Source organism: Xiphophorus hellerii, chromosome 9 (genome assembly GCF_003331165.1).
Source record: "Xiphophorus hellerii strain 12219 chromosome 9, Xiphophorus_hellerii-4.1, whole genome shotgun sequence".
Classification (NCBI taxonomy): Eukaryota; Metazoa; Chordata; class Actinopteri; order Cyprinodontiformes; family Poeciliidae; genus Xiphophorus; species Xiphophorus hellerii.
The window spans coordinates 15,763,478-15,789,265 of NC_045680.1; the positions used below are offsets into that span (position 1 = coordinate 15,763,478).

Sequence of the window (25,788 nt, forward strand, 5' to 3'; positions counted from 1 at the left end):
CTGATATCTAAATGTAAATCACTGGCTCTGTACAGTTTGTTGGTGGTGAGTCTGGACAACAGAAAAATCCTGGCATCAAATGAGATACTCATTTGCTTTTATCTGTCACTTCCTGACAGTGACGATTCTGCAACCACCCAGGGCGGCATCTGGCAGGGAACAACATGACATATGAGAGATCATCCACGCTCCCCGCTTGTCTCCCTGGGTCCTCAAATCGTCCACCTGAATATCATCTTTGATAAATCAAACACATTTTCTCATTTCCTAGCTGTTATCTGCCTATAATCAAACAAACTTAAGCTATAGGAATGAAATGTTTTTCTTATTTTCCAGTTCAATTTGTTTGCACAATAGACAGTTTGAAGGTTTTCATTCAGCTTGTCCTCCACACACATTCTTTGAGAGAAAATGAGGGCAAAATCACAACAGCAACAAACTGCCAGTGTAAAAGTTGTTTTTATGATACATTTTGCTCCAAACCAGCAAGCTGATTATTGTTTCTACTTTCTGAATGTTTTGTTCTGAAATAATTCACCTCATTGTATGAATAGCTTTGAGCAGGTGAAGATCCCAGCTTATCCACATTACAGATTTTTATTTAATTTAAAGTCCAGGTTGATTGAAGTGAATAAGATTAAAAAACAGCTGTAGTTCCTAGTTTGCATCAACTTACAACCTGAGACCATTGATCTACTTCAGAAAGCATTTTACTCAAGGCTAAATGTAGTTGCATGCTGTTGAAAGACAACATGCTCACAGATGACTGAAGGCACTTTAATTCACTGCTGCTAATTTTGTTTCCCAGAGTTCTGGCACTGGATGCAAGACAAGCTGGGCAGGAGGCCAATGAGGTGATGGTTGAGGTCCCACAGTTATTGGTCCAAAGTTCAGCTGAACATTAAAGTTCTCATGATTACGCCTACATGCTGGAAACAGCCTTCATGTGACTTAAACAGAATAAACAAGTTAAAATTACAAAAAAAACTATATATTAATGTGTAGTTGTTACGCCTCCAAGGTCTAGGGGTTCAGGGGCGGTAACATAAAAATGCTTCTAGCTTGTGTCTAAACAATCTAGAGCAGACACAAACTGCTTAACTGAACAAGCAGAAACAAAATAGTTCAAAACTGCCCAAAAGCAGTTACAAGCATCAAAGGTGGGGGACAGTTTAACAAAAACCTCTTCCTACTAGCCACCAGAGCCTTTTATATGGTGCAGGTGGGGCTCATCAACGTCTGATTGGCTTGACAATCTTCTGTTGGTCCAATAGAGTAGCTGCTCTCCTGCAACAGTAGTTGACTGATGAACTGATGCAGAAAAGCTGTGAAGGGGGAAAAGAGTTGAAACACTGAGACAAACCAATGAAAGATGACTAATAATCTAAACGTCATAAGAAATGTGGGAGCAGAAAAAGATTTGCTCACTTAAAGAGTTATGTAAATAAATCTAAAATACATATAAACAAGAAAAACAGCAAAAATACCAAACCCTAAACGGAAACTCAAAAGAAGTTCTCATGTCCAGTAAGGACATTCGTCTTGAACTTATTCTGGAGAGTGCTAAGGTGTTCACAGTCTAGAGGAGATTAATATTCTCTTCAGAAAGTTCTGGTTCAGGTCCAGAACTGAAGGGTTCCCTGAAAGCCTCCAGAGATGTGTGTCTTCATGTGGTGCAAACTCCCAGTGAATTACCCCATCTGCACTGATAAGGCCAGTCAACCTATGAAAGGAGTTCATTTCAGCGGTTTATATCCAGGATCCATTTCATTCAGGCATCAACCGAATGTGAGCTGGACTCTGTCATGGCTGACAGAGGAGTTCATGGCCTGGGTATGTAGACAATGTCTGGTTTGGGAACCTACAACTTGACTACATGAAACATTTTGCTTTACATATAAAAATATGTGTGAGAGTTTGTTGAGATGTTAATCCTAGAAAGTAAACTTTGTAACTTTGGCTGTTATAGCCTGACATAATTACCATGCTATCAACATAGAATAAATGTTTGCTTGGTTTAGTTTGGTTAATGGAAAGAAAGTTTTCTTTAAACCGAGAGTCCTACACAATTTTATTCACACCTGAAGAAGTACAGCTCACAAATGCGGGGCAGTCTTCTTCCATTAATGTAAGTAAGTACTTTTGAGATGTTGCTCCCGGTGAATGCCAGCTGGCTGAAGAGCTGTTATCCTTCTTCGAACATGTCAACACTTTCTTCGAAAAGCAGTAACAGCATTTGTTTTTCCACCCCTGGTGCTGCAGTTCAGATCCGATTGGTCTGGGCTTTGCAGGGGAGAGACTCTGACTTGAAGAGGAGAGGGAGCCGAGGAGGAGCGTGAATCCGACGCCAGAGCTCCGTGGCGAAGATTTACAGGCTCCTGGAGAGGCTCTCATAAGTTTGCAGAAAATGTCTCTTGATTTTATGATCTTCCAGGACTTATTTCCAAATCTTATTTCTAGGAATGGCTTATGGTGTTGTTTTGCGCAAATCAGATACAGGGAGAGCAGGGAGAAGTAAACAGTATTTATGGGTTTCATCCTGCTATTTCACACAAACACTTTATAGAAAGAAACCAGTTTAAACATTTCTCACATGTACACAGCTGTAAGTTTAGTTCATGTGGTTTTCTTAATCAGATGCAGTTGAGCCCAGAATTATTCATACCCCTCTGCACTGTTGATGTACATTAGAGATATTTTTACGTCACTGTTTTACTCCTTACTCATTGACATTTTTGCTCAGAAGACTTGTTGCTGTTGCAATTAAGAGCAACAAATTTGTATGACATATTTCAGTAACAATTCAAAGTGCTTTATATGATGAAAACATAAATATTACATTAAGATCAACTTTATGTCTGAAGTATGCAAACAGGTCACCAGTCTTTGGGGGTTGATGCGGTCCGTCCAGACAGCTTGAACTTTTCCGTACACGTGGTGATTTTTCAGTCCGGTCTTGTTGTGGTAGTTTAGTAGAGAACATGAGCATGTGTGAATGTTTGTCTGTGTTCAGCTTCTGTAGTAGATTGATGATTGGTTCAGGTTTTGCACCATCTCTGACTCCAGAGTAAAGAAAGATCAAAATGAAAAATCCTCCATTGTTGAATCCCATTATGGTGGTTTAAAATAATACTTTGTCGTCTGACTCTTTGTTATGCAGGATTAACAAGGGTGCATTGCACTCACTGGAGATGGCAACTTACGGACTTTTATGGCATCCACTAATGGACTGCCCGCAACTTGAGGTAAATTTATAAAGCTTCGGTGTTGCTCACTAACTCGGGCCAATAACTGAATCTCCAGACGTTTTTTCTTTATGTGGGATAGTTGTTGTTTGCGGTTGGTCTATGCAAACCTTTTGGAACAAGGAGATGAAACCATTTGGCCCAGTAAGCCTTTAGTCCCACTGCCTTTTGGAAGCACGCATCCATAGAGACAGATGGGAATCCCTGTTGCTGGAGGAGACGCATGCGAGTCAACTAGAGGGCAAAGGAAGAAAAACTCGAGCATCTTTGCATCTTTATGAGTATAATCAGCCTGAAAATATGTTTGGCTTACATCTTCTGGCCAGCTTTCTCTTCGACTGACTTCAGCCTCCTTCCTCTGAAACTGTGGATGTTTACTTCTGAGCAGCGAGTTTGTGAATTTAGCTCTTTCTTTTCACATGTAGAGATTTTGATGAACAGATAAGGGTTTTATGTGGTGTTTATTGTCTGGCAATGTTTTGTGAAATGTTATAAACTGATAAAATCCCGATTTATAAAGAGTGAAAGAAGCAAATAACTCAATGGTAAATCTCTCAGTGCTGATAATACGACATGGCCAGATGTCTTTTATCATTTTGGATTTACTCTCCTGAGTATTCAGGCTTGGACAACTTGTCAGTCCAAGTGAATGTTTTTGTCTGGATGATATTCTCACTTGAGGATCTGATCAGCTCCAAAGCATCTGTCAGCTGAAGGTTGGATCTGACTTTGAGGTGCCTGACACCACATTTTGCCAATGTAAATAAGTTTTTAAAGACTCTTTCATCTGATTTCAGTTCATTAACTTCATCCAGTTCCCAAGCATTACTTGGTAACTTTCCAGTTTTTTTCAAGCCATTAGAAATCTCTTCAACAGGAGAAAATGGCTGACAGCAGTCCTGGGTTTTCATATGGCCTTTTTTTGCATTAAACCTAATTTAAGGCCCATTTGTTTTCAAAGCTGTGGTGAGATTCCAGAAAAAAAAATATTAAAAAAAAATAAGTGGTGTTGAAGCCATCTGACAAAACAGGAGAAAAATCAAGTTACTTCACAAAATATATGAAAAATTGGCCATAGTTGAACATTTGGATGAGATTTAAATTTGACTTAAAGTAGAGAAGAGGATTACATTTATCAGACATTAAGTGATTAAAGTTTCTGTGATAAGAGCAGCAGCCTTTGACAGACAAAAATGCATTTTTTATTACATTTTTTTTTTTTTACAATTTTGCTATATGTCACAAATTGTTGGAAATAAACAATAGTGCCTAACAATAAAAAACAGGAAAATAAATTGACCAAATTTCTTGTCTATTTCACATTCATTAAAAACTCTCCTCTGGTGCAACATTTTTAATATAAAATCCTTTAAAACCCAGACTAATTTGTTGAAACTAATTCAACTATTTATGGGCCGGGATGAATCCCAGATGTTTCAGGATCGTGACAACATGAATCACCGAAGGCCTATTATCTCCTGGTGTGACTAAGAGTTGTTAAACAACTCGGCACTTAACACCACTTATTTTGTAAACTTTTTCCAATCAAATGTTGTTCAGGGAAAAATAAAAAACTATCTTTTCCAGCCCACAGCTGGAAAAACACAAAGCTTGAAATCACAACTTTAAGTGATATTTTGGTATTTATTTGCCTGAGTTGTTATGTTCTTAGATTTTTTTAATTTGTTGTTTTATTCTTTTTTATGAATGCCACACTGTGTTTATAACTTTTAGAGGTATTGTTAAGTCTATTATTGTCCCTGCAGTGCCTCAACTCCTGTTTTGTGCTTGGTTGAAGTTTGCAGAATTTTTCTTTTTGCTTTTTCTGGTCTATTTTTATGTTGTCCATCAGTTACCTAACATGTTTTTACTTTTGTTGATACACAGGATTCTGGACCATGCACTTTTGCTCTGTCTGTTCTGGTTTCCTGATTGTATTATTTTCAGGGAACATGATGAACATGTCAGCTGCTACGCTGATGACACCCACAATTATTAATTAATCATTCCTTACTGACCAAATGAGTTAGACAATCTTCCATCTGGTTTTATAGGTTCACATTATGTTTCAGGATTTTTTTCCCACTCATATTTGTCATGGTACAGTTCATTACTTTTAGATAGAATTGGTTTTCTGGACCACAGCGATGAAACGTTGGACATGGCATTGTCTTTCCGTCAACAGGCCTTTGGAAAAGCAGCCTTTTATCAGCATCTCGAGCTTCCTGCACCAAGCAAAAGCTAAAAACGTAAGCTTTCATGTTTTTTATGCTGCTTTAGGTGCACAAAAATCATCTCTTAATAAATAGTGCTGCAATGGATCTGTCAGCTTACAGATTTTCAGTTTTTTCTTCACATTGTCGCTTTTGTCACATTTAAATGATCATCAAAAAATTATCAGATAAATATACCCCAAATAAATACTAAAGGTTTTCAAATCATCATTTAATTTCAGAAAGGAATGAAGTTATTTAAGCGTTAAATTGGTCCCATGTGAAAATGCAGTCACCACTCTTGGTAAATCATAAATAAGTTGTAATTAACCAAATTAGTTGAGTTCAGTGACACCAGCCACACGCAGGTTTGGTTTATTGAGATTGTTACGGTCTTAATGGGTTTTTTATGGTTTCTGTGGTTTTGTTCCGTTTTTCATGATTTTGCATATTTGGGCCTGTTTCCGTCTTTTTGTGCAGCTCATCATAATTTCTGCTTAGTGCTTTTGTTTCATGTTCTTGTTTTCTTTCATTTTCTAGCTTTCCTTTATTCCTGGTTTACTTGGGAGCTGCATGGTAGAGCTGCAGTCTTCTCTGTGGGCACGAAGTTTTTAATATGTCTTGTATCATCCATAGTTTGTCCTATTTGCAAGTAATTTTGTCTATCAACAGTCTTTTTTTATTCACATTGTTTGTTATATAGTTTCGTATATTAAACAGATATGTAAATCTATTTAGCAATGTTTGCAATTAATGTCACAATGTTTAAAATTAACCTTGAATGGTGGTGCACTTCTTAAAACAGCTGCTTGGCATCAAGAAGGCTTTGGGTTTGAGCCCTAGGCTGGGTTTGTAGGTTCTTTCTTATACTCAGACTTTCTCTCACAGTCCAGATATTTGCATCTTAGGTTTCCTTGCCTTTCTCCGTTGTTTCCTTGTAAGTGTGTTTATGTTTTTTTGTGTTATCTTGTGATGGACTGGTGACTTCTCCAGGCGCCAGGAGAAAGGCACTGGGCCCGTTCTGACCTTACATGGAGAAGTGGGTATAGGCAATGGATTGATGGTTTGCATATATGAAGTGCAAACCCTTGTCAAGAGGAAGCTGAGCACTGACCAAACCATGAAATAACCTCAAATAACCCATGTATCACGTGACTGAGGAGGGAGATTTTTTTTTTTTTAAGTTCAGACTTTCTTCTGAGTGGAAAGCTGGAATGAAATAACCCCAGGTCTTGCTTCTTATGAAATGATGATTGCTTAACATTGATGTTTTCATATTTTTAACATAACTGTGAACCAGTCGAACTTTAACCCATTACTTGGCACCAGCTACGGACACCAACACATGGTACTGACTGTCCTGACTGAGAGAAAATGGTGTCATTGAGCAGCTGAAATGAATAACCCAGAAGCTCTACACCAGTTAGCAAAATGCCAAAATCAGGCCATTTGCACATAGAAATTAATATCTGGTTCTGATTGGAACCAGGCTCTCAGAAACGTTCACCCATATTGCACATAGTGATCTTTAGTACTTCCTGTAGTAAATTTGATCTGTTTTGACCTGCGATTCTTAGCCAGACACCCGTTTTGGGTTCGTTTCAGAATCTTGGCCTGCTGGAAATGGAAAAAAGCATCTAGATGAGTTTGTGTGCATACTGCAACCACCTTTGAAATCTCTGGAAGAGACTGATGGCCACATTAGTATCTTCAGGGAGTCCTTCATGAACCAAGCCTTGGTGAATTTTATTATTGGTGTTTGGAGGTCAATAGCTACACAGCCTCAACTATTTTACAGATTACATGAAATTGTCTTCTCGAATTTCCTGATACTGGATAAGAGCTATTACCCTCATTATCTTGCTCAGATTTGCAGAACCTGTCAAGTTGTTGAGAGGTGAGTTGAAAAGGCATGTATATTCATATTTTGTTACAATTTAGAGCCTGTTTTTTCAAATATGGAAGAAAATCAGGATCCACCTGATGAAAACACCACTTACACAGGCCGTAGGCAAACGTCTGTGCAAGCCCACAGTCCAACGTATTTATAAATTCAATCATTTTTCAAAAGTAACTTGAGCAGGAGAAAATATCTTGATCTGGGGTGTAGCTCTTTATTATACCATTGCTGGGCTCGTTCTGTGAAACAGTGTACCGAATTCCGGTTCATTAAAAAAGTCATTGCTCTCAACAGCTGGCTCAGTCTAACCAACGCTCCCAAAGCTTTTTCCATGAAAAACATTTAAAAAGGCTTCATTTATAGAAATACAAGCAGCAATGCAGCCTGCCAACATATATTACAGCTTCAATATACAAATATATAAATGTACAATCAATAAATACAGTGTGAAGTCGTCTTCTTGAAATGTATGATGAACATTAAGGCTTGCTTGGTGATTTTTTTTCTTTTAGGTTCTATTTGTGGTTCTGCGTAAACTATGAGTTGAGTTATGAGAAACTCTGTTTCTGGATAATTCAATGAATCGCTGTGACTTACAATACTTAAAAATACTGAAATGAAAGAATGCAAATCACTAATATGGTGCAGTTTGACCATTCTTGACATCTTAAATGCTGACAAATGACACAAAACGCAGCAAAATCAAAGAACAAACAACACTTCAAGAGATTAGGTGTTAGCATGTGGCTCATGTTCAAAAAGAAAAGATCGCTGATGCTGATTACAGTATTTACAAGGAACACTATGATCGACTTCAGTAGATAGCAAAAGTTTCTTTGGTCCCTGTCGATTGTTGGTAATTAGTGGTTAAAAAAAAGTAACTGTGGGCACAAAATGGTTGATTAAAAAACAAAAACAAACACAGAAATGTGCCATGATTATGCCTATCACTAAGAATCATTTACAGGTTATCAATAATCCCAGTTCACATAGGCAAAGGAAACACAACATTTCAGGGTTCTGAAATTACATCAAAGTGAATAAAAACAGCTCATACACGATACACAAGCATAAACAATGATTACAAAGCAGCAATAGCTACTTAAAATGGACAGTTGTTTAAAAAAAAAAATAACAAGCACATCCTCAAAACTGAAACCAGTAACTTTTTTGCTGCAGCAGAATTTGAGGAGAGACACAGGGAGTCAGAAGAAGACTGATTTCATAAACTGTGGATGAGGTTTGGTTGGTTTCAGGGCAGAAGTAGGTAGACAGGAGCATTCACTAAGTGTCCAGGTGTCCTCAAATGGTTCCCCAGTGTTTCTGTGTGCTGTCCATCTTTGGCTGCGCAACTAGAGATGGATGAGGATTCAAGTTTTGCGTCACTTCAAGCCTCGTTCTGACCAAAGAGACTACCCTGCGTCTTGAGTCTGTGCATCCTGGCGGGAAGAAAAGATGAAAACATCAAATTCAATGCTGATCAGGGTTTAGGTTCATCAGGATTGAGTCTGTTGGGAGATGAGTGACGGTAACTTACTGTCTTTCTTTACGGCTCAGTGTGTCTTCTTTTGACTTGACAAAGACTGCATTTTCCCCTCCCCTAACAAGGTAAGCAAACTCTCCTTCCTTTGTGTTAAAGATCACCCTGCAATCACACAGATAATATATGTTCAGTCAACAATAAACATGTAATTCTTGAGTAAATGAATGTTACTATAAAGACATAGAACTCACTTGGACTGAGTCTCGCCACATTTGATGCGGAGCTTTCGGAGGTGAAACTTGCTGCTGCCCCAAAGGTCGGACCAGCTGAAAAGTGCGTCTTTCTCCCAGCGAATCTTGACGATCATCAGGTCACCGATGTCCACGTCGGTGGTGATCAGGAAGGACGAGGTGCTGTTGCTATCAAGGATGGGCCTGATAGGTTAAAGAAGGAAATATGTTCAGAGAAAGGAATATATTTTGTTACAGTCCACTTCTGTATTTTGAAGTATACAAAATTTATTAGCATACTATAATCTGTATATAAAGGAGTTAATTAAATACACTTTTTTGTATTATTTTTGCTCTGATTTTATTTATAGATACCCTTATCCACAAACATATATCCGCAATATGTTTGTGGATTTTCAACGATGCAAATGAGAATTTTGTTTATTTTAGTTTACCATGAGCGTTTTATTATTAGGACAGTTGCGCGTTCAGTTTAGTTTTCTTGGTAAAAAAGCTGCTCATAGTTTTTCAAAAATTATCTAAAATCAGAATTGGGATGTTCTCACAAAACCTGAAATCGGTCTCAGTCCCTCATTTCCACCAACATATGCAGATGAACAACACTGTTGCTAAGTCGCATGTCTCTGTGACGCTGTGTTGTATGCTCAGCTTCATGTACGTACAGGACAAGCGGGATGTCCTCCTTCTCTCCGTGGGTTCCATACAGGGAAATCTTGATTGGCTGCTCACTGAAGCTCTGTTTGTCCTTGCTGAAGAAGTGTGCCTTCACTTGGTAATGGAAAACTGCAAGATGGAAAGAAGATTCACTGTCAGTGAAATTATATATTCTTACTTAGGCTTTATTTCACCTTTGTTTAGAGCTTTAAACACAGATTAGTATATTCTTGTTTGGCTTCTAGCATGCATGTGCAGACCCTTAAAAGCTCTTGAAACAGCTTGCTATTTATCAAGTAAATGTTTACACATTTGCTGATTTGTGATTTCTAAAAAGTAAAACTTTTCCACTGCCAAAGTCATGCAAAGTCACCACTTTACTTCAACATACTTTAGCAACTAAAATACCCATGAGCTCATGAATGCACTGAGCTTGCTGTCCTTGTGAAGCTGTATTAAGTTTCCACAATCACTGTCGGGTCCAAGGAGACGCATTTACTCTAACCGTATCGAGCCTTGGTAGCTAATAATCTGAGGATTACTTTTAATGAAGGCATGTGCACAATTTAACTCCCAGTAATGCAGAATAAAGAATGTAAATCCAGGAAGACTTTTCTACTTTTCTTAGGTGTTACATAGATCTCCTTTCTGTACTTGCAGTCAACATTCAAGTACAAATTTCCCTCTCCATGAAAAAGTCGGGTTTACTTTAGTTTTACACCGTTTCTATGGAGATTTACCTTTGTAAGGCATCATATCCCGAGTCTTGAGGTACATCCTGGCACTGCGGGTCATCCGGACCTTGTTGATGTTGTAGCCAAGCTTGTTGCATCGATTCTTCCTGCAGCTGAGGCACATTCCCTTGTTGAAGGCGTCCTTGGAGTTGCAGCGGTAGGCCATGCTCTGCTGCTGGATGTTCAGCAGCGAGTCGATGAACAAGTGGATGGAGCGCTCATGGGAGCATTTGATAAGCTGATCCATATCTGCACACAAGAAGGCAAGAAGGTTCTTTGGTTTTTGTAGATAAATGCTGGTAAAGGCAGAAAATTACTTCCTGGTGTTTGTTCTCCTTTTTTCATTCATAGATAGTCACAAAAGAGGACCCAGAAGGAAAGTTCTGGTTTCTAAAAGCATGAAGCAACAAAATATCGAGGAAATACACTTGATATTTTGCTCACTTTGTGTTTTTAGCTTGGAATGTTATGAATGGAGGTAAAAACACTTAAACCTGCAACCATTTGTTTTAGCAAGTACCTCACTGACTTCTGACAAAGTTAAGAAACTGTTAAGAGACAAAAATCTCTTAACAATATAGTATTCCTAAGACTGGTATACTTTAAAAAAAGCTAATTCATGCACATCTCATTATCTCTAGAAGCCTGGGAGGCTTTGAGTTACATACTTTGGAGGCCCTTGATCCCTTCTGATGCAATCCCCAGCAAGGTATTCTGGATGTCACAACCCGGCTGGAAGGTTCCTCCATTAGGGTAAATGTCAATATGGCCCACTGGCCTCTGGATGCCAATGCTGCGGTCTGGAGAGCCTCTGGTATTGGTGTGCAGAACGTCCACAAACTGGGCATCGCCTCGGGACAGAGTGCTCTGATCGTCTGCGTGCTCAAAGGTGGGACCGGCGGGATCCAGACCTGGGCACGAGAACAAAACAATCGATTAGCTGTGGAGATAAACATTACTGGAGATAAAATGCTACCATTTGCAACACTTATGTTTCAAAGCATTAAAGGCTTGAAAGTCTGTACTCAGTCTGACCTCCTTCTGATTTGTGCAGGCAAAAAAGAAAACAAGTCTGATGGTGCTTAATGGCCCACTGCTCTCAGATCTAGTAAACACACCATTATTTGAAGGAGGTCAGAGAGATTTTAAAGCTGGATCAACTTTATAGAAGCAAATTGGAGCTCTAAATCTGACACAAATTGGCTGCATGCACACACACAATGGAGGCCTGGAATGTAGAGGCTGACAGACTCAGACATATATACATGAAAGTATGCATCAATAACCTTAAGAACTCAATTTAATACTAAAATAACCAACAGAATGTTAAAACAATTTTGAGTTGCAACATTTTCACAACTTTATCGAGGTCTTTTTTAAAATTTAGATTATAATCCAAGGTTCCTAATATGTCAAAATTGAATTATTTCCCAGTCAATTTTTCAAAGTTCTCAGCCGCCTTTAACCATTTTTAGCATATAAATAGCATAAATCTAATACTTTATATGAAGTTATGTCATTATCGGATGGATTGACACTAAATCTAAACTGCAAAACCCTTATATCAAACTGCTGACTTTTTCAAACTGTACAGGAATCCTGGTAGTCATTAAGCAGGAGTCACCTGTGATCCTGCTGATCTTATGGTCAGTGAGATCTCCAGCAATGCCAGCCACATGTGCTCCCAGACTGTATCCCAAAAGATGAATCCTCTCCCAGGGCAATTGCAGCTCTTTCTGCAAAGCAACAAAACAGGTGAGATGTGTGCAAGGAACCCCTTAACACAATCAAAAGGGAGGCCTGCAGAAATGCAAGCTGTACTTGGCCAGGCTCTGAAGCATTCTGCCCAAGGAAGGATGTGGGAAACAATCCAGAAAAAGGATTTGGTGCAATTTCATGCTATGCCAAATTCTAGACTGCTTTTAAAGTTTGAAGTTGCGTAAATAAAGGGAAAGCTTTAGGCTGTTGCAAAAGCCGTGCCCTCGCTAACACTAAGCCTCGCAACGATAGCCGCAGACATGACTATAAAATGTGTTTATAGCCATTTAAAATCTCATAGCGTAGACAAGCATAACCACATGGCCTCATTGGAAAGAGAGGCCATGTGGTGGCCGATTTTAGTCGATGATCTGAACTCAACATAGTCACATGTTATATTTACAGCACTCAAAAAGCTAATGCAGAGAGGGTGATCCAATAGCTCACCTGCAGCCATGTAACGAACTTGGCCACATCTCGGCCAACCAGCTTGGTGTAGGCTGCGGAGGTGGGGTAGTGCTGATTGGCGCGAGTCAGCCAATCCACCACGATCACGTTTGCAGTTGGCACGCGCTCATACAGGGCGGACACCAGCTTGGGCACCCAGCTCTCAAACATCCCTGTTACCTGCAGGGCAAAACATAAAAGCAGCAGGTGAAACTGTGATCCGCGTATGAACAAAAAAAAGAAATAAATATCTCGTCAGGGCATTTTGCAAAGGTTTGCACATAAATGCTGATAGTCATGTTTTGTGCTGTTGATGCACAAAACATGCATCAACAGCCAGCACAACAATCTTATTGTGCATCAACAATTCAAAGAACTGTGAGATTGTGAAGATTGTATTAATGTAACCAAGTAACATCAGTTTCTCATCGAGTTTGCACTGTCAAGGAATCGACTGGTATGAGAATCTTCACTAAATATGAGTAGTAATCCTGAACATCAACATGGTGTAGTTGCTTTGAAAAGGGAAGCAAAATCACTCAAACTGCTGCTAAGATTATATAGCATATAATAGTTTGAGTATTGCTATCACAACGTTTGTATTTTGCATCATAAATATTGACTGCGCACTACTTCCTAAGAGGTTATTGGAGAGTATTTTATCCCTTTTGGTTTGCCATTCTGCATTTTAAATGCTTCACATGAAGTGAGCTGGTTAATTAGTCAGGCTATCTGCTCTGATAGCCAACCTGAAGTCAGATTGTGACCAGACATGCTGATCACAGCGGTGTGTGACTTCTTCAATTTCCACATCAGAAACTGCCTGTGTTTTCTGAGATTTTAACCATTTCTGAAGTATTCCAAATTTGTCTTTCTTGTAAGCAGAGGTGTAGAAGAATTATTTTCGCCATCTGACAGGCAGGTTAAAGGACAAAGCAGAGCTGTGTTTTCTATATCTCAAACAGCTGGAGAAAACTCAACCTCTCTTGCATTTACTATCAATATTTCTTATTAGTACTGAGCGAGATCATGTTTTCATTCACGTATATGTAACAAAAAAGTGTTTTCTATATAGTAACCAGTTTTGTTTTCTTTACTTCCATAGTAGTTTAGTTTGTGCTGCAGAAAACATGTGGGTGACAATGCACACATGGTCAGGTTAATGTCTGAGGTCAGCTGCCATATGGCCTGATTTATCCAGCACTGCCTCTGTGTTCTGTTGGAGACTGGCCAAGGTATCATCAGGTTCAAATTGTGCAGCATGACTGGTTTTAAATCAAATTACAGCAGAAGATGCATGTATGGACTGTGTGCTTTTTTCCCCCTCCACAGCTTGTGTTTTTTGCCATCATATGTTGGAGGATTTATTTTTTTTTTTTTTGTCTCAGTGTCTGTGATGCAATTTTAGCTTGCACTGCCCAAACATAGTTGCGCAGAAGCTTTGAGTACAAATTTAGTTTCAGTGTTACTTACCGTCCAGCCATGTATCACAATGAAGGTCTGGGTTTCTGGGTTGAATGCGCACTCGGTGATGGTTTCTGGTCTGCCGGCCACCATGTAGCACATGTCATCATCCGGGAGCTCGGCGGTGCGCAGGGAGAACTTAGACACGATGTCAGTGAAATCCGTCATCCATTCAGTGGTGGTTGGCACAGGTGCATCGGTGACTGTGCTGTTTGCTGTTGCAAAACAAACACCAACGGAGAGCGCGGCGGATCATTGGGGTTAATCTGTTCTGTCAGGTTGGAGAATTAGGATTTGTTCACAGAGAAGTATTTTAAATGCTGGTTGGCTGATTGCTATTAAAGTAAATGTGCGTAAGTTAATTGTGAACGACATGGTTTTTTTACGCAAAAGTGACTGAATAAGGCGTGACAGTGTCGCCCCCTTTTGCCCTTTCTGAATCTTTACCGGGAAAACTTCATTTCTTGACACACGATAGCATTTCTACATTTTTAATTAAACCAAATAACTGAATGCGGGTTTTTCAGTTTCCCTTTAAATGAATCGTTCTTTATGGATCGGAGCGAGTGTTAAAAAGAGTCGGTCTAATTAAAATTCAACGCTCAAACGGTGCTCAAACAACTGTTTTTATTATTTAAAGACGAATAAACCTTAACCTCTAAATCAACTTTAACCAACGTTTCCTCCCTCTTCTTATCTATTCTCAGACAAAAAAAAAAAAAAAAGCTCCTGCCTGCTGCTTTTCGCCACGCACAGATGGAGCTGAGTGCAGATCTGCGCTCTTTTTACAGACGGATTATTACCGGTCAAAAGTGGAGCCGCATGCAGCAATAAACCTGCGATCCACATATTTATCCCCTGCACCTGTTTCTCGTTTTGTTCTGTTTAAAACTGTATGTCTCGTCAGAATAAATATGGATCTTACCAAAAGCAGTCGAGTTGGCGGTGGGTTCAACATCTGAAGAAAAAGTTGCATGGATGTTTCCCAAAGTTATCCAAATAGTCACAAAGCAAATCATTTCTTTTCCCATATTGTTACTGAGTTATTCTTTTGATTTGGATTTCCTGATTTTAAAGTAATTATTATTATTATTACTATTTTGGTTGGTCGAATAGTTGTGGATCCACTTAAACCCAAAGCACCGGTGACAAAGTGGTGTGCTGCTTGCGGTTTAAGGGTGAAGTTGCTTATGGTCTGTAACAGTTGCTGCTGCAGGTCATCTTAATGGGTGGCTTATTTGAATACTCAAGCGTGATTGGCTGGAGGGTTTTAGGGGGCGGAGACTGAACGCTGTCCCAGCTCTAAAAAATAAAAAAAAAACCTACGGAGGTTGGTCATCCTGCTGTGAGGAAAGCGGGGCCCCTGGCAGCCAAGCAGAAGGTTTCATTTACAGAGCACCATTAATGTCAGCTCCCAACTGTCCGCGTGTCTGGTTTTAGTGATTACTCGACACTTTCCTTTGATCTGCTGCCAAAATGATGTGGTAATAGGTATTTTTGTCATGCATTAGGATATTCAAAGGTTTATAACTAATTTAAAAAGCACTTTTTAAACAAGTTAGAGAAAGAAAACCTAATTTCTTGTGTTTGTAGGAAACATTTTATTTTTAGGACAGCAAGGTTTTTAGCACTGCTGCATTGCAGCAAAACAGGATGGAATCCTGGCCAAGACATTTTCTGCAGCAGGTCCAGTTTCCTCCTCCAGTCCAAAAACATGACTGTTGGGTTAAATTACCCCTTGAATTGGTCCTTGGTATGAGTGTGAGTGTGTGTGGTTTGGTTGTTTGTTCAGTGTATATTTAACTGTCCTGTGATGGACTTGTGACCTGTCCAGGGTGAAGCCCATCTGAAACCTTGCAGAGATACAGTACGTAGTAGGCTTAGACAATGGATGGATTTACACTCAATTCTTTCATTTTAAAAATATCTAATTCTGATAAATTTGACAATGCTGAAAGAGATGCACCCAAGAGACCTGCAGCTATAATTGCATTGCAGCATATGTAGCACAGATTTTTATTTGGTTTAAAAAACACATACAGTATGATCATACTGGACACTACTAAGTGTCAATAGTTTTCAAAAGACACTGCAAAGATGTGCAACAAGCTCTAAGCAGAATCTTGAATGGTATTAAGAATTTATTAGTGGGAGATTATGTCATAAGGCAAGTTTTCTCTATTTATTCAGAACTATTTTAGTTTTCTGTTTGGTAGAAAAATCCAAACACTGAACAGCCATAGTAATTCATTTCTTCTGACCCATGTTCACCACCACCAACCCATCACCCACCAGCCACATCAGCAACACATATTTCCCTCATGACGTATGCTGTACTGTTCATCTAAATTTTAAAACTCATTCCTCTGTAGTAGCTCAAAGGTCCCCAAACCCAAGCAGAACAAGTGATGGACATTTTCTGGCAGAAAGCTGCTCCACTTCCTTCGGCTCCTTCATGTAATAGAAGTGAATCAGGAGTTTTGGGAGTCCGCTTGGTCAGATCAGCTTTATGCTGTGAGCCATGATGAGGAGACATGCAACATGAACCATTCAGAAAACTTTTATTGTTAACCATCTGCTAGAGCACACTTGTCAAACTCCAGTCCTGGAGGGCCACTGTCCTGCAACGTTTAGACATGCCTCTGCTGCAGCACACCTGAAAAGAATACCGTAATTAGGTCATTAGCAAGGCTCTGGAGAACTGATCTACACAATGAGGAGGCAATTAAGCCATTTGATTCCGGTGTTTTGTACCTGTGGCACATCTAAAATCTGCAGGACAGTGGCCCTTAAGGACTGGAGTTTGACATCCTGTGAATCTAGAGTGTGGACACTATAATCAGAAGCAGTCTTCTCATTCTGAGGAAAATATTCACGGTCCAACTGGCAAAGCTCCACTGCTCTGTGGGGCCTCACTGTAAGTGTGGGGGCCCCAAGCAGCTGCTCTGTTAGCTTGAGCATCATGTTCTATGGCATACACCGCTGTAGTTGCATTGTTACCCACTGCAGAAGGAAGACAGATGTTTCCTGTGTACATTGAAAAGAGGCAAAGGTTTAACATCACTTTTTCATGTTGAGAGAATTGTGTCACCTGAAACACACGATTTATGACTTTTACTAACTGCAGAAATTACATAGAAGACAAAGCTGAGAGCAACAAAAAAAGATTTTTTTTTTAAACTGTCTGTCTTTCCCCTTTGTAAAGAGGATGGGGCATTGTTGTTGGTGTGCTTTCAGACTGGGGCCCACTGTCTGATAATCCGTCCATACATTCAGGATCTCTCACATACATGAGAGCTGTGTGGGTGTGGTACCCAGTTCCACTTTCTCATTGGCTGACCAAGACTGAAAAGTTTTCCAGAAGAAACCCTCATACCTCTTAAGAAGGACATTCTCTCCTCATATCAGGTCATGGGAAATAAAAACAAGATGTGGATTCAGACACCATGCACACTCTGTGCCTGAGCTTCAAGCATTTTGCCCCGTCAGTTCAGGGAGCCAGCTTCAGTACAAGACGTGAGTGTGAGTTACGAGATTTTGAGTTTAAAATTGACTGTTGTCATTACATCACCCTGAAAGCAAAAAGCATAGACTGGGGCGTGCCGTGGTGGCGTAGGGGTTAGCACGGCCCACATTTGGAGGCCTCAAGTCCTCGACGCGGCCGTCGCGGGTTCGATTCCCGGACCCGGCGACGTTTACCGCATGTCTTCCCCCCTTTCCTGTCAGCCTACTTCATGAAAAAGGGACTCTAGAGCCCACAAAAAGACCCCCTGGAGGGGTTAAAAATAAAAAATAAAAAAAAAAAAAAGCATAGACTGATGGAGAATATAAAGTAGAAGAAGCACTTTTATGATATTGCTCAGAAAGATGCCATATTTCTTAACTAATAAAGTGAAATGTGTCAAATGTGTTGTGCAGAAACAGACATGTGACAAACCCTATCCATCACAATAATTCAAATTCAAAAATACTTTATTGATCCCAAAGGAAAATTAAATATCACCCTCATGTCTTGAATGCTGCACAAAGCTTTTAACCCATGCCTCTTTCATTTTAGTCATTCAAAACCCCAAATTTTCTTTTTTAATCTTCTCAGATTGTTTTTATTCAGGATTTTTGCCACAGAAAGTCCAACACAGCTACCTCTTCTAAAAAGTACCGACCTCAGAATTTGGCATAGAATGGATTTGCAACTCGCAAAGCCTTGATTGGGAACATACTTGAGGTGACAAACTAAACAGTTTTGAGATCTTTAGAAATAATCTCAAATAAGAAAAATGACAAAAAGTAAAAGTTAGAGAGACACTGATCCATGAAGTCAATTATTATTCTTCTTTGAGCCCATTGGAGGACAGTGAGGCACAGTCATATTGTAGTAACCATTTTAACACTATCTGAGCTTTGGGACATGGTGCATTATCCTGCTGGAAGTATCCATCAGGAGATAAACTGTGTTCATAAAGTTAGCAACAACTCTCAGATGAGCTTTGAGTTTAAATGAGGGTCACTTGGTACATAACACAAGAAAATTTCCCCCACATAATAACACTACCAGCAACCGCCTGAACTGTTGTTACAAATCAGGATAGATTCATCCTTCCCTGTTGTTTTATCCCAAATACTGACTCTACCATCCAGAAGATGCAGCTGAAAATGAGGTTTTCCACACCAGGCAGTAATCTTCGTGAACCTTTGTGAATTGCAGCAGCATCAGTTTCTGGTTGTCTGCCAGCAGTGGCTCTACAGCTGCTGTAGCCCATCTGGTTCGACATGTTCTTCATTCAGAGCGTATCCATTCTGCTCCGACCTCTGACATCAACAGGGCGGTTTTGCCCAGTTTGAGTTTCAGCGAGTTTCGCCTCGTCGAGATGCCTAAATGCTGTAATCTAATTGGCTGAATTGCTATTTGTGTTAGGTTAATCTTAGGTAGCAAGGTCTACCTAAGATTTCTTGCCTAATAGCGTGTGAGTCAATTCTGTTGGCAAAACATTTCTGACCGGTCAGGTCATGGGGTCACTGTGGACTTGTTTTCTACTGACACACATCAGAAGTCGAATGAGCAGCTCACACAGATTGATGTGAGTCACCAGCAGTCATGTGAACTCAGAGGTCCAAGCTGCTTTGGAGGAGTCAGGGGATACAACGTCTGGCTGTTCTGTGCATCTACTGTAAATGACTGCAGCATGTCTGTATGTGTCTGTGGAGAAGGTAGTGCTTATGGGCCGAGCAAAGGGTCCAACCCAGCGATTAGACAGAAGAGAAACGCCCATTCCTTAGTTTGTGATTCCAGGTTCGGTCTCTGCTCAGCTACATGACCGAGGGAAAGGCCAGCAGTGATAACCGGCTAGGCAGAAATCCTGCGACACACACCCAGCTTCCAATTTATGTTGAACTTCATAGACGTGGGTTTTTTTAGCTACTTTACCCAGACCTTTCTCAGCTGCTGGGAAGTTGTTGTGGCTCAGAAGAAATCATGTCAGATAAATACGGTGAAAGCGAGCAGGTCAGAGATAGCGAGGGCCTCAGAGGCCAGCAAAGACAGCTTCATTTTTAAGCTCACAAATCACTGTTTGCTCTTCCTTGAAGGAAATCAAAGGGATCTTGATGGGGAAAAATACAGATTGCCTCCTCTTTCCTGTTGCTGCTTTTGTCACGAGACGCTCACAAACCCAAAGAGAGCGCATTTGTTTCACATTTATCCCATCTGCTCAATCTGACTGTCTGAAGCTGCTTACCAGATCTGAGCCGCGCATCCAACCCCATAAATACTATGTCGGCGTGTGCCGAGAGTTTCAGATCTAGTTGCAAATATTTAAATTAGCAATAAATATTTTACATGTGTCTCTTTGTTGCCTCTCTCATGCCTGCAGGGCTTCCATGTGTTTATAGGATGTTAAAATCCTCCCAGGAGCCACTCAAGCTCTGTAGGTGAAGCTGCAGGTGCGGCTGAAGTCTTTGTGACAACATAGTTAAGTTAAGTTATACGTTTTTAATGTGAGATGTAAACCTCAAGAACCTGTGTTGACGAACCTGCTGCCAACACACGCAGCTTGGAGCAAACGTCTATTTTGAAGAGATGATTCTGGGAGAAACTAAATAGGGGTTTCTCAGAATGATGCAGGTTGATTTTTTTTTCTTCTTCTTGTGTGTTTGGACACATGGAGTGTGTCTCTGTGCTTTAAATGCTACTCCATCCATCCAGCTTTCTTCTGAATGGCAAAGCAAAGCAAAAGATAAACTTCCAACTTGCTTCCCCTTTTTTATTGTCTATCTGTCAGTCCATGTCAGTATTGTAGCAGGGTGAATTCACACACACACAAAAAAGTGATATCTAATTTGCGTCCTTGACGTAAAACACTGTGCTGCATGTGCAAGGCCGTCCTCTGTTTTTATTCTCCTGTTGGGACTCTTGACACTGCGTTCCTCTTTATCTGTGGCGTCTCCGCCTTCATTTCTGTCTGCATATCTTCCAGGACACAACAGAAAATGAAAAAGACCTTCAAGAGAGGAGGTGTTGAGGTTGCATTTCCAGTGTTTGCTCCAATTAGCAGCAAACATGGTCCTTCTTCCAAATGGCTCATTCAAAGAGAGAGAAAGTCCCTCTGTGGGATTGAAAAGAAAGAGCGCCTGCACAGCAGGAGTTTACAAGCCCCTCACTAAAGACTCAATAAGGCTGTAAAATAAGTTGAACAAAGGCTATGAGAGAACATACCCGTATTTCAGTCTTTTATTCCTGGCTCATGCGTAGACATTTTAGGAGACACTTGTGCCGGCAGTTTAACAACCGAGCTGCTTGTTGCATGAAGTTTACTGTGTGGGAGCGCATGGGTTGACTGAGTGCTTCAGAGTCATTTTTCTTTCTTTATGATCTCACTTGTCAAAACTTTGCAGTAAACAAACCAGCTTTTCAGGTGGAAAACGACTCACAGGACACCGGAAAACAGCTCAGACACATAAACACAGAAAAACTGGTTGGTAAACGTCCAAACTAAACAAAGAAAAAAAACATACACGCAGCCATCCCTGAAGCATGTTATGATATAGTCACAAATTTCATGTATTTTATTGGAATTTAAGACAAAGTAGAGCAAATTAGTAAAACTATTAAGGTAGCATATTTGAACAGGAAAGTAGAGAAAGTTTTGCTTCCTTTAGTTTTCAGGGGCTTTTTTTTATTTCTTCTTATTTTCTCATGATGTCTCAAAAAGAAGCAATGTGTTTCAGGTTTAGCCTTGAAAAACATCCACGGGTCTTTCTCCAGATCACTAAAGTTGTTGTGATTTATCAGAAGTTTACAAAGCTATGACATTATCAGCATCATCATCATCATCATCATCAGCTGGGTTTCCTGATTTACCTAAAAACTCATTTTCATTTCGGACCACATAAACGTCACAAATGTCCTCAAAGCATCCCAGTGATATGGCAAAATGTTTTGATGAAACCACCTGTTACCGAACTGCTGAAATATTATGGCTTTCTCTTCATTCGATGAGTACTTCTAAACATGAAATAATATTAAACATTGAAGTAATTTGGCACTATACAAATAAAAACAGATTTGATTTGACTGAGCTGTCCACAGATGAGCTGCAGGCTTTTAATTTGGCACATTTGACCTAAAGGCACAGTAACATTATGTAGACTTCTGAATATGAACCAAGTAAAATGTGTAGTCATTTCAATCCCATCAGGCTTCAAGCAACTTAAAACTCTTTTAGTAATCCTAACTAACCCAAAACACAGAAGAGTTAGGTTGATTTAATGTCAGACAAGTGGCAAAAAAAAGGTCCGTTTACACGGCGTATGTAAAATATCTGGTTTCGTGAGCAAACACACAGCGTAATGTACATGTTTCTGGCTGCACGTATGTTGTTCAAACATCTGTTGGCAATATCTCTCTCAGGACACACAGACTCCCTCTGTCCTTTACCCACTGTGACCAGTACACAGATACGTTTAACACACTCTTGCATACATATCGATTGTACAAGCAGTGTAGCACTTGTGTGGGCAGACCATCTGGATGTGCAGCCTGACCACTGCCCATATTTCATCAATGTAGGCAGCTGTGCATACATGCATGCAGCCCTGAGAAACCGGAGTTTCTCAAGCTACTTCTGATGTCACAACTGGAGGACAAAAGGACATTTCGTAAACACTTTGGTTTCATTTGCTCCAGAGGATGCCAGCGTCTGGGAGGCGGCGGTGGGCTAAGATTACACTCAAGGACCTCTGACAGGCCTGATCAGCTATGTGGAAACTCATCTTAGCTGAGCTAAAATTTTACATAAGCAGCTCATTTCCTTTTTATTCAGTCAAGAGTGACATGTTCTTAAAGTTCAGGCTAATCCATGTGTGACTCTGGGACTGATTTTGTGTCTGGGCCTTCCAGCACAGGTGGTTTGTTCAGAAAAATACCTAGAGGGAAAATAATACCTACAAATCAAAATAATCTTATGATGGAAAATGTTAGGTACAAAACATCTTTTTTCTCTTTTAATAAGCATGATTTATACATTCTCCTTAAATTCTTGGGGAAAAGGACCTCATTTATCCAGGGATTTTTACTCAAAGCAAATTTTGGTGCATCCAAATCTGCTTAATTAATTAATTAACTTATTAAACTCGACTAAATCCACCAAGCATGGCCCAAAGAATGGGTGCAAATCCTGCTCTTACTGGTGAGACAGTTTTCAGGTTTTGTTGTTTTTAAATTCTTGGGATGCATTTCATTTCATAAGGCAAACATGCAAAACAAGTTTTACATTTTGGATCAACAACAATTTATACATCTCTTTCCTACAAAAATGAGTTTTACTTAATCCTTGTAGGCTTAGTTTATTCCTGAGCAGGTAAAACAGGTCAGAATATATTTTTTGTGGTTTTTGGAAATTACGCTTCTCCCCCAAAAAATCATTTTAACCTGACAATTTTGGACATTATGACAAAAAGTTTGGACAGCACTGTTACAGTTCCATTGAAGAGTTGAATTTTATATACATTTACATCCATAGACATGATCAGAGCACACAGCTTCAGATCTTTGGATGCAATGATGGCTGAATAGTTTATAGAGGACATCAGAAGTCAGTTCTCACTGTGGATCAATCTTTTGGTGCAATGTGGACAAAAAAAAAAAAAACAGATCCCTTTTCCGCATGAAGTCATCATCAGCGCATGCAAAAACAATGGGCTTGCAGATATATACACATGCCAGGAAGACAACTGAGCAATCAAGAGTGGGAACAGGTATTTAGGTAAAAAGGAAACATCTGTGTAGAGTACTCAAAGATAAACAACAACCGATAAGAAAAAAACAAAAACATTCAAATCAATTAACACTAGATGAAAAAATAAACTATAAAGACCATTAAGAATAGCCCAGCTTAAATCACTCAAAAAATTACAGTCACCTCTTGAAATTAACCAAATACAATATAAAGTTTAAAAAGGATGCAGCTTTGGGTCTCAAAACTAGACAAACCAGTACCAAAATGAGGCAAAAAAAAAACAACTACTTTACACATATATTTTGACAAACACTTTGAACAATTCAAATGGAAAATAACATCTTCGATTAAATGTCACAAAAAATAAAAAGGTGTTCCACTGTATCTTTTAGCTAGAGTTGTAAAGAGATTATAAATAATCTAAAGGATCTCCTGAAAACAAAGGTACCAGTTAGGAGGAGGACGGAAAAAAAAATTCTTACAATTAGTTAGTAAAGTCGAAGCAAAATTTTGTGTTTATTTTGTTCGCCAGGGACGACCGGGGAACTCTTCCAGGGGGTAATTTTCCAGAGGTGGCTTTCTGGCTGCTTCACATTCAACTGTGAACTGTTCCAGGCCTGCCAGCTCCGACCGGCATCCTCCTCCATCATCAGAGCCAACTCACCAGCAGGCAGTGATCAGCTGACAGATCCGGATCTCTCTTCGCCCGAGCATCCACGACACGCGCCCGCAGATCGGATGAGACAACTACAAAGTCTGTGAGCAATTGTCTCGAGACAATCGGATTTATTCATGATGAGTGATTTTAAATTGGTTCGTTAACTTATAAATCCTTTCAGAAAAGTCAGTGTTTTTCTGATTTCAGGCATGCCAGCAGCTCTTCCTGAAATGATCTTCCTCAGCTGTGGAAACAGCAGGTTTGAATCTCAAAAGAATCTAATGAGCCAGTTAGTCTGAAGTTCGCTGTCTTATTCTCACAGCAGGAAGTTTGGCTCGCATTATCCTTCTTGTGCCACTCCAGCAGTCTGTCACAGGGTTCCCACAAGAAGTACTTTGCCACTAAAATTAGACTATTTGCTTGTAAAAAAAATAAATTGCTGTGTGCTAGTGTTGTGCCCATCTACAAACTCTGATGAATTTCTCGTTTTTAGGATTCAAAAAATCTAAAGTTCTTAAACTCAAAAATCCGACAACATTTTTCAGTATGTAAGGAGCTACTTCTTCTATACTGTATGATGAAGATCCAATTGTTTCTAATTTCAGCTTCACTGAGATATTTAACTTATAAACTCCCAGAAAACATTAAATTTGTGAGAAAATAAACTAATTAATGCCTATAGGTTGTTCATTTCCACCTCTGTCTCTCATGGAAGAGGCTTGATTTGGAAATCTTAGGATTAGGATAACAATCAAAACTCTTTAGGTCTGCCGTTTGTGACGCTTACCATATTAGTGTATAATTTGAGATGCTAAACACATTTAACAAATATCAACCCTTTAGCATTTTGCCTTTGTTTTTAAATGTTAATAAAGCCTTCCTTACCAACAACAGAAAGCTGGCAAAACTGAAATCAGAATCTGCCTATCGGTAGGATGAATTTTTTTTAAGATTTTAGATTTGAAATCAAAATCCAGATCAGTGAGTGTCAAATAAAACCTCACAGCTCAACTTTATTTATTCTTCAATGGGAAAATACATGTCACAGCTGCAAATGAAAAAACTTTAAAAAAACAAAAAACTAAATGTAAATTTGTTTAGAAATCATTTCCACTTGGCTTAGGGTGAAGAAGTGAGCTCAGATTTTACTCGATCCCACGCAGACCACATGCAGCTGATGCTGTCATGACAAATGTGCATCTCAGACTGCGTGATTCAGAGACATCACTGCATTTTAGGTAAATGCATTTTCCCTCCTTCGTGTACAGTTAGGAGCCAGAGGACCAAAGTCTTTGCAGCGCCGCTGCTCCTCTGAACTCCGCCTGTGCTGGAAAGATGTTGTCTCAGCTTTGTTTTGGTTCTGCCGGTGAGGAAGCTCCGGGTGGATCCTCCTGCGGTGGATCACACTGGGCATCAGATCACATTTCAGCAGATTCTGCCGCACAGTTCACACATGCCCCGGGAAAAAGCTGAGATCCACCCAAATAGTTTCAGAAAATGTTATTGATATAATGATACCAATCCTCGCATACAGCTCTAGAACCTGCTGAAGGTTTCAGATTGGGCATGCCAGCATCAAATATCATCTTTTTAAATAAAGCGAACAAAAACAAATATGCTGCAATAAATATCTAGCTTTTTGGATGACTCACATCAGCTTCCCACTACTGTTGCAGATTAATCCATTGCACAGGGTTAAAGAGGTATAATTAGAAGTGAGCAACAGGGAGTCATGACCAAATCAGGCT

The 25,788-nt window shown here is 39.7% G+C and overlaps 1 protein-coding gene across 1 annotated transcript; it reads right to left on the minus strand.

The window, feature by feature from the left end:
- Positions 1-7,550: 7,550 nt before the first annotated feature.
- lpla (lipoprotein lipase a) lies at positions 7,551-15,352 on the minus strand. Its single transcript, XM_032572801.1, has 10 exons — positions 15,075-15,352; positions 14,159-14,364; positions 12,686-12,865; positions 12,105-12,216; positions 11,149-11,391; positions 10,487-10,729; positions 9,755-9,875; positions 9,093-9,275; positions 8,896-9,003; positions 7,551-8,797 (listed from the first exon to the last, which is right to left on the minus strand). Exons 1-10 carry the CDS (start codon positions 15,178-15,180, stop codon positions 8,746-8,748), a joined length of 1,554 nt encoding a protein of 517 aa, XP_032428692.1. The 5' UTR covers positions 15,181-15,352; the 3' UTR covers positions 7,551-8,745.
- Positions 15,353-25,788: the final 10,436 nt, after the last annotated feature.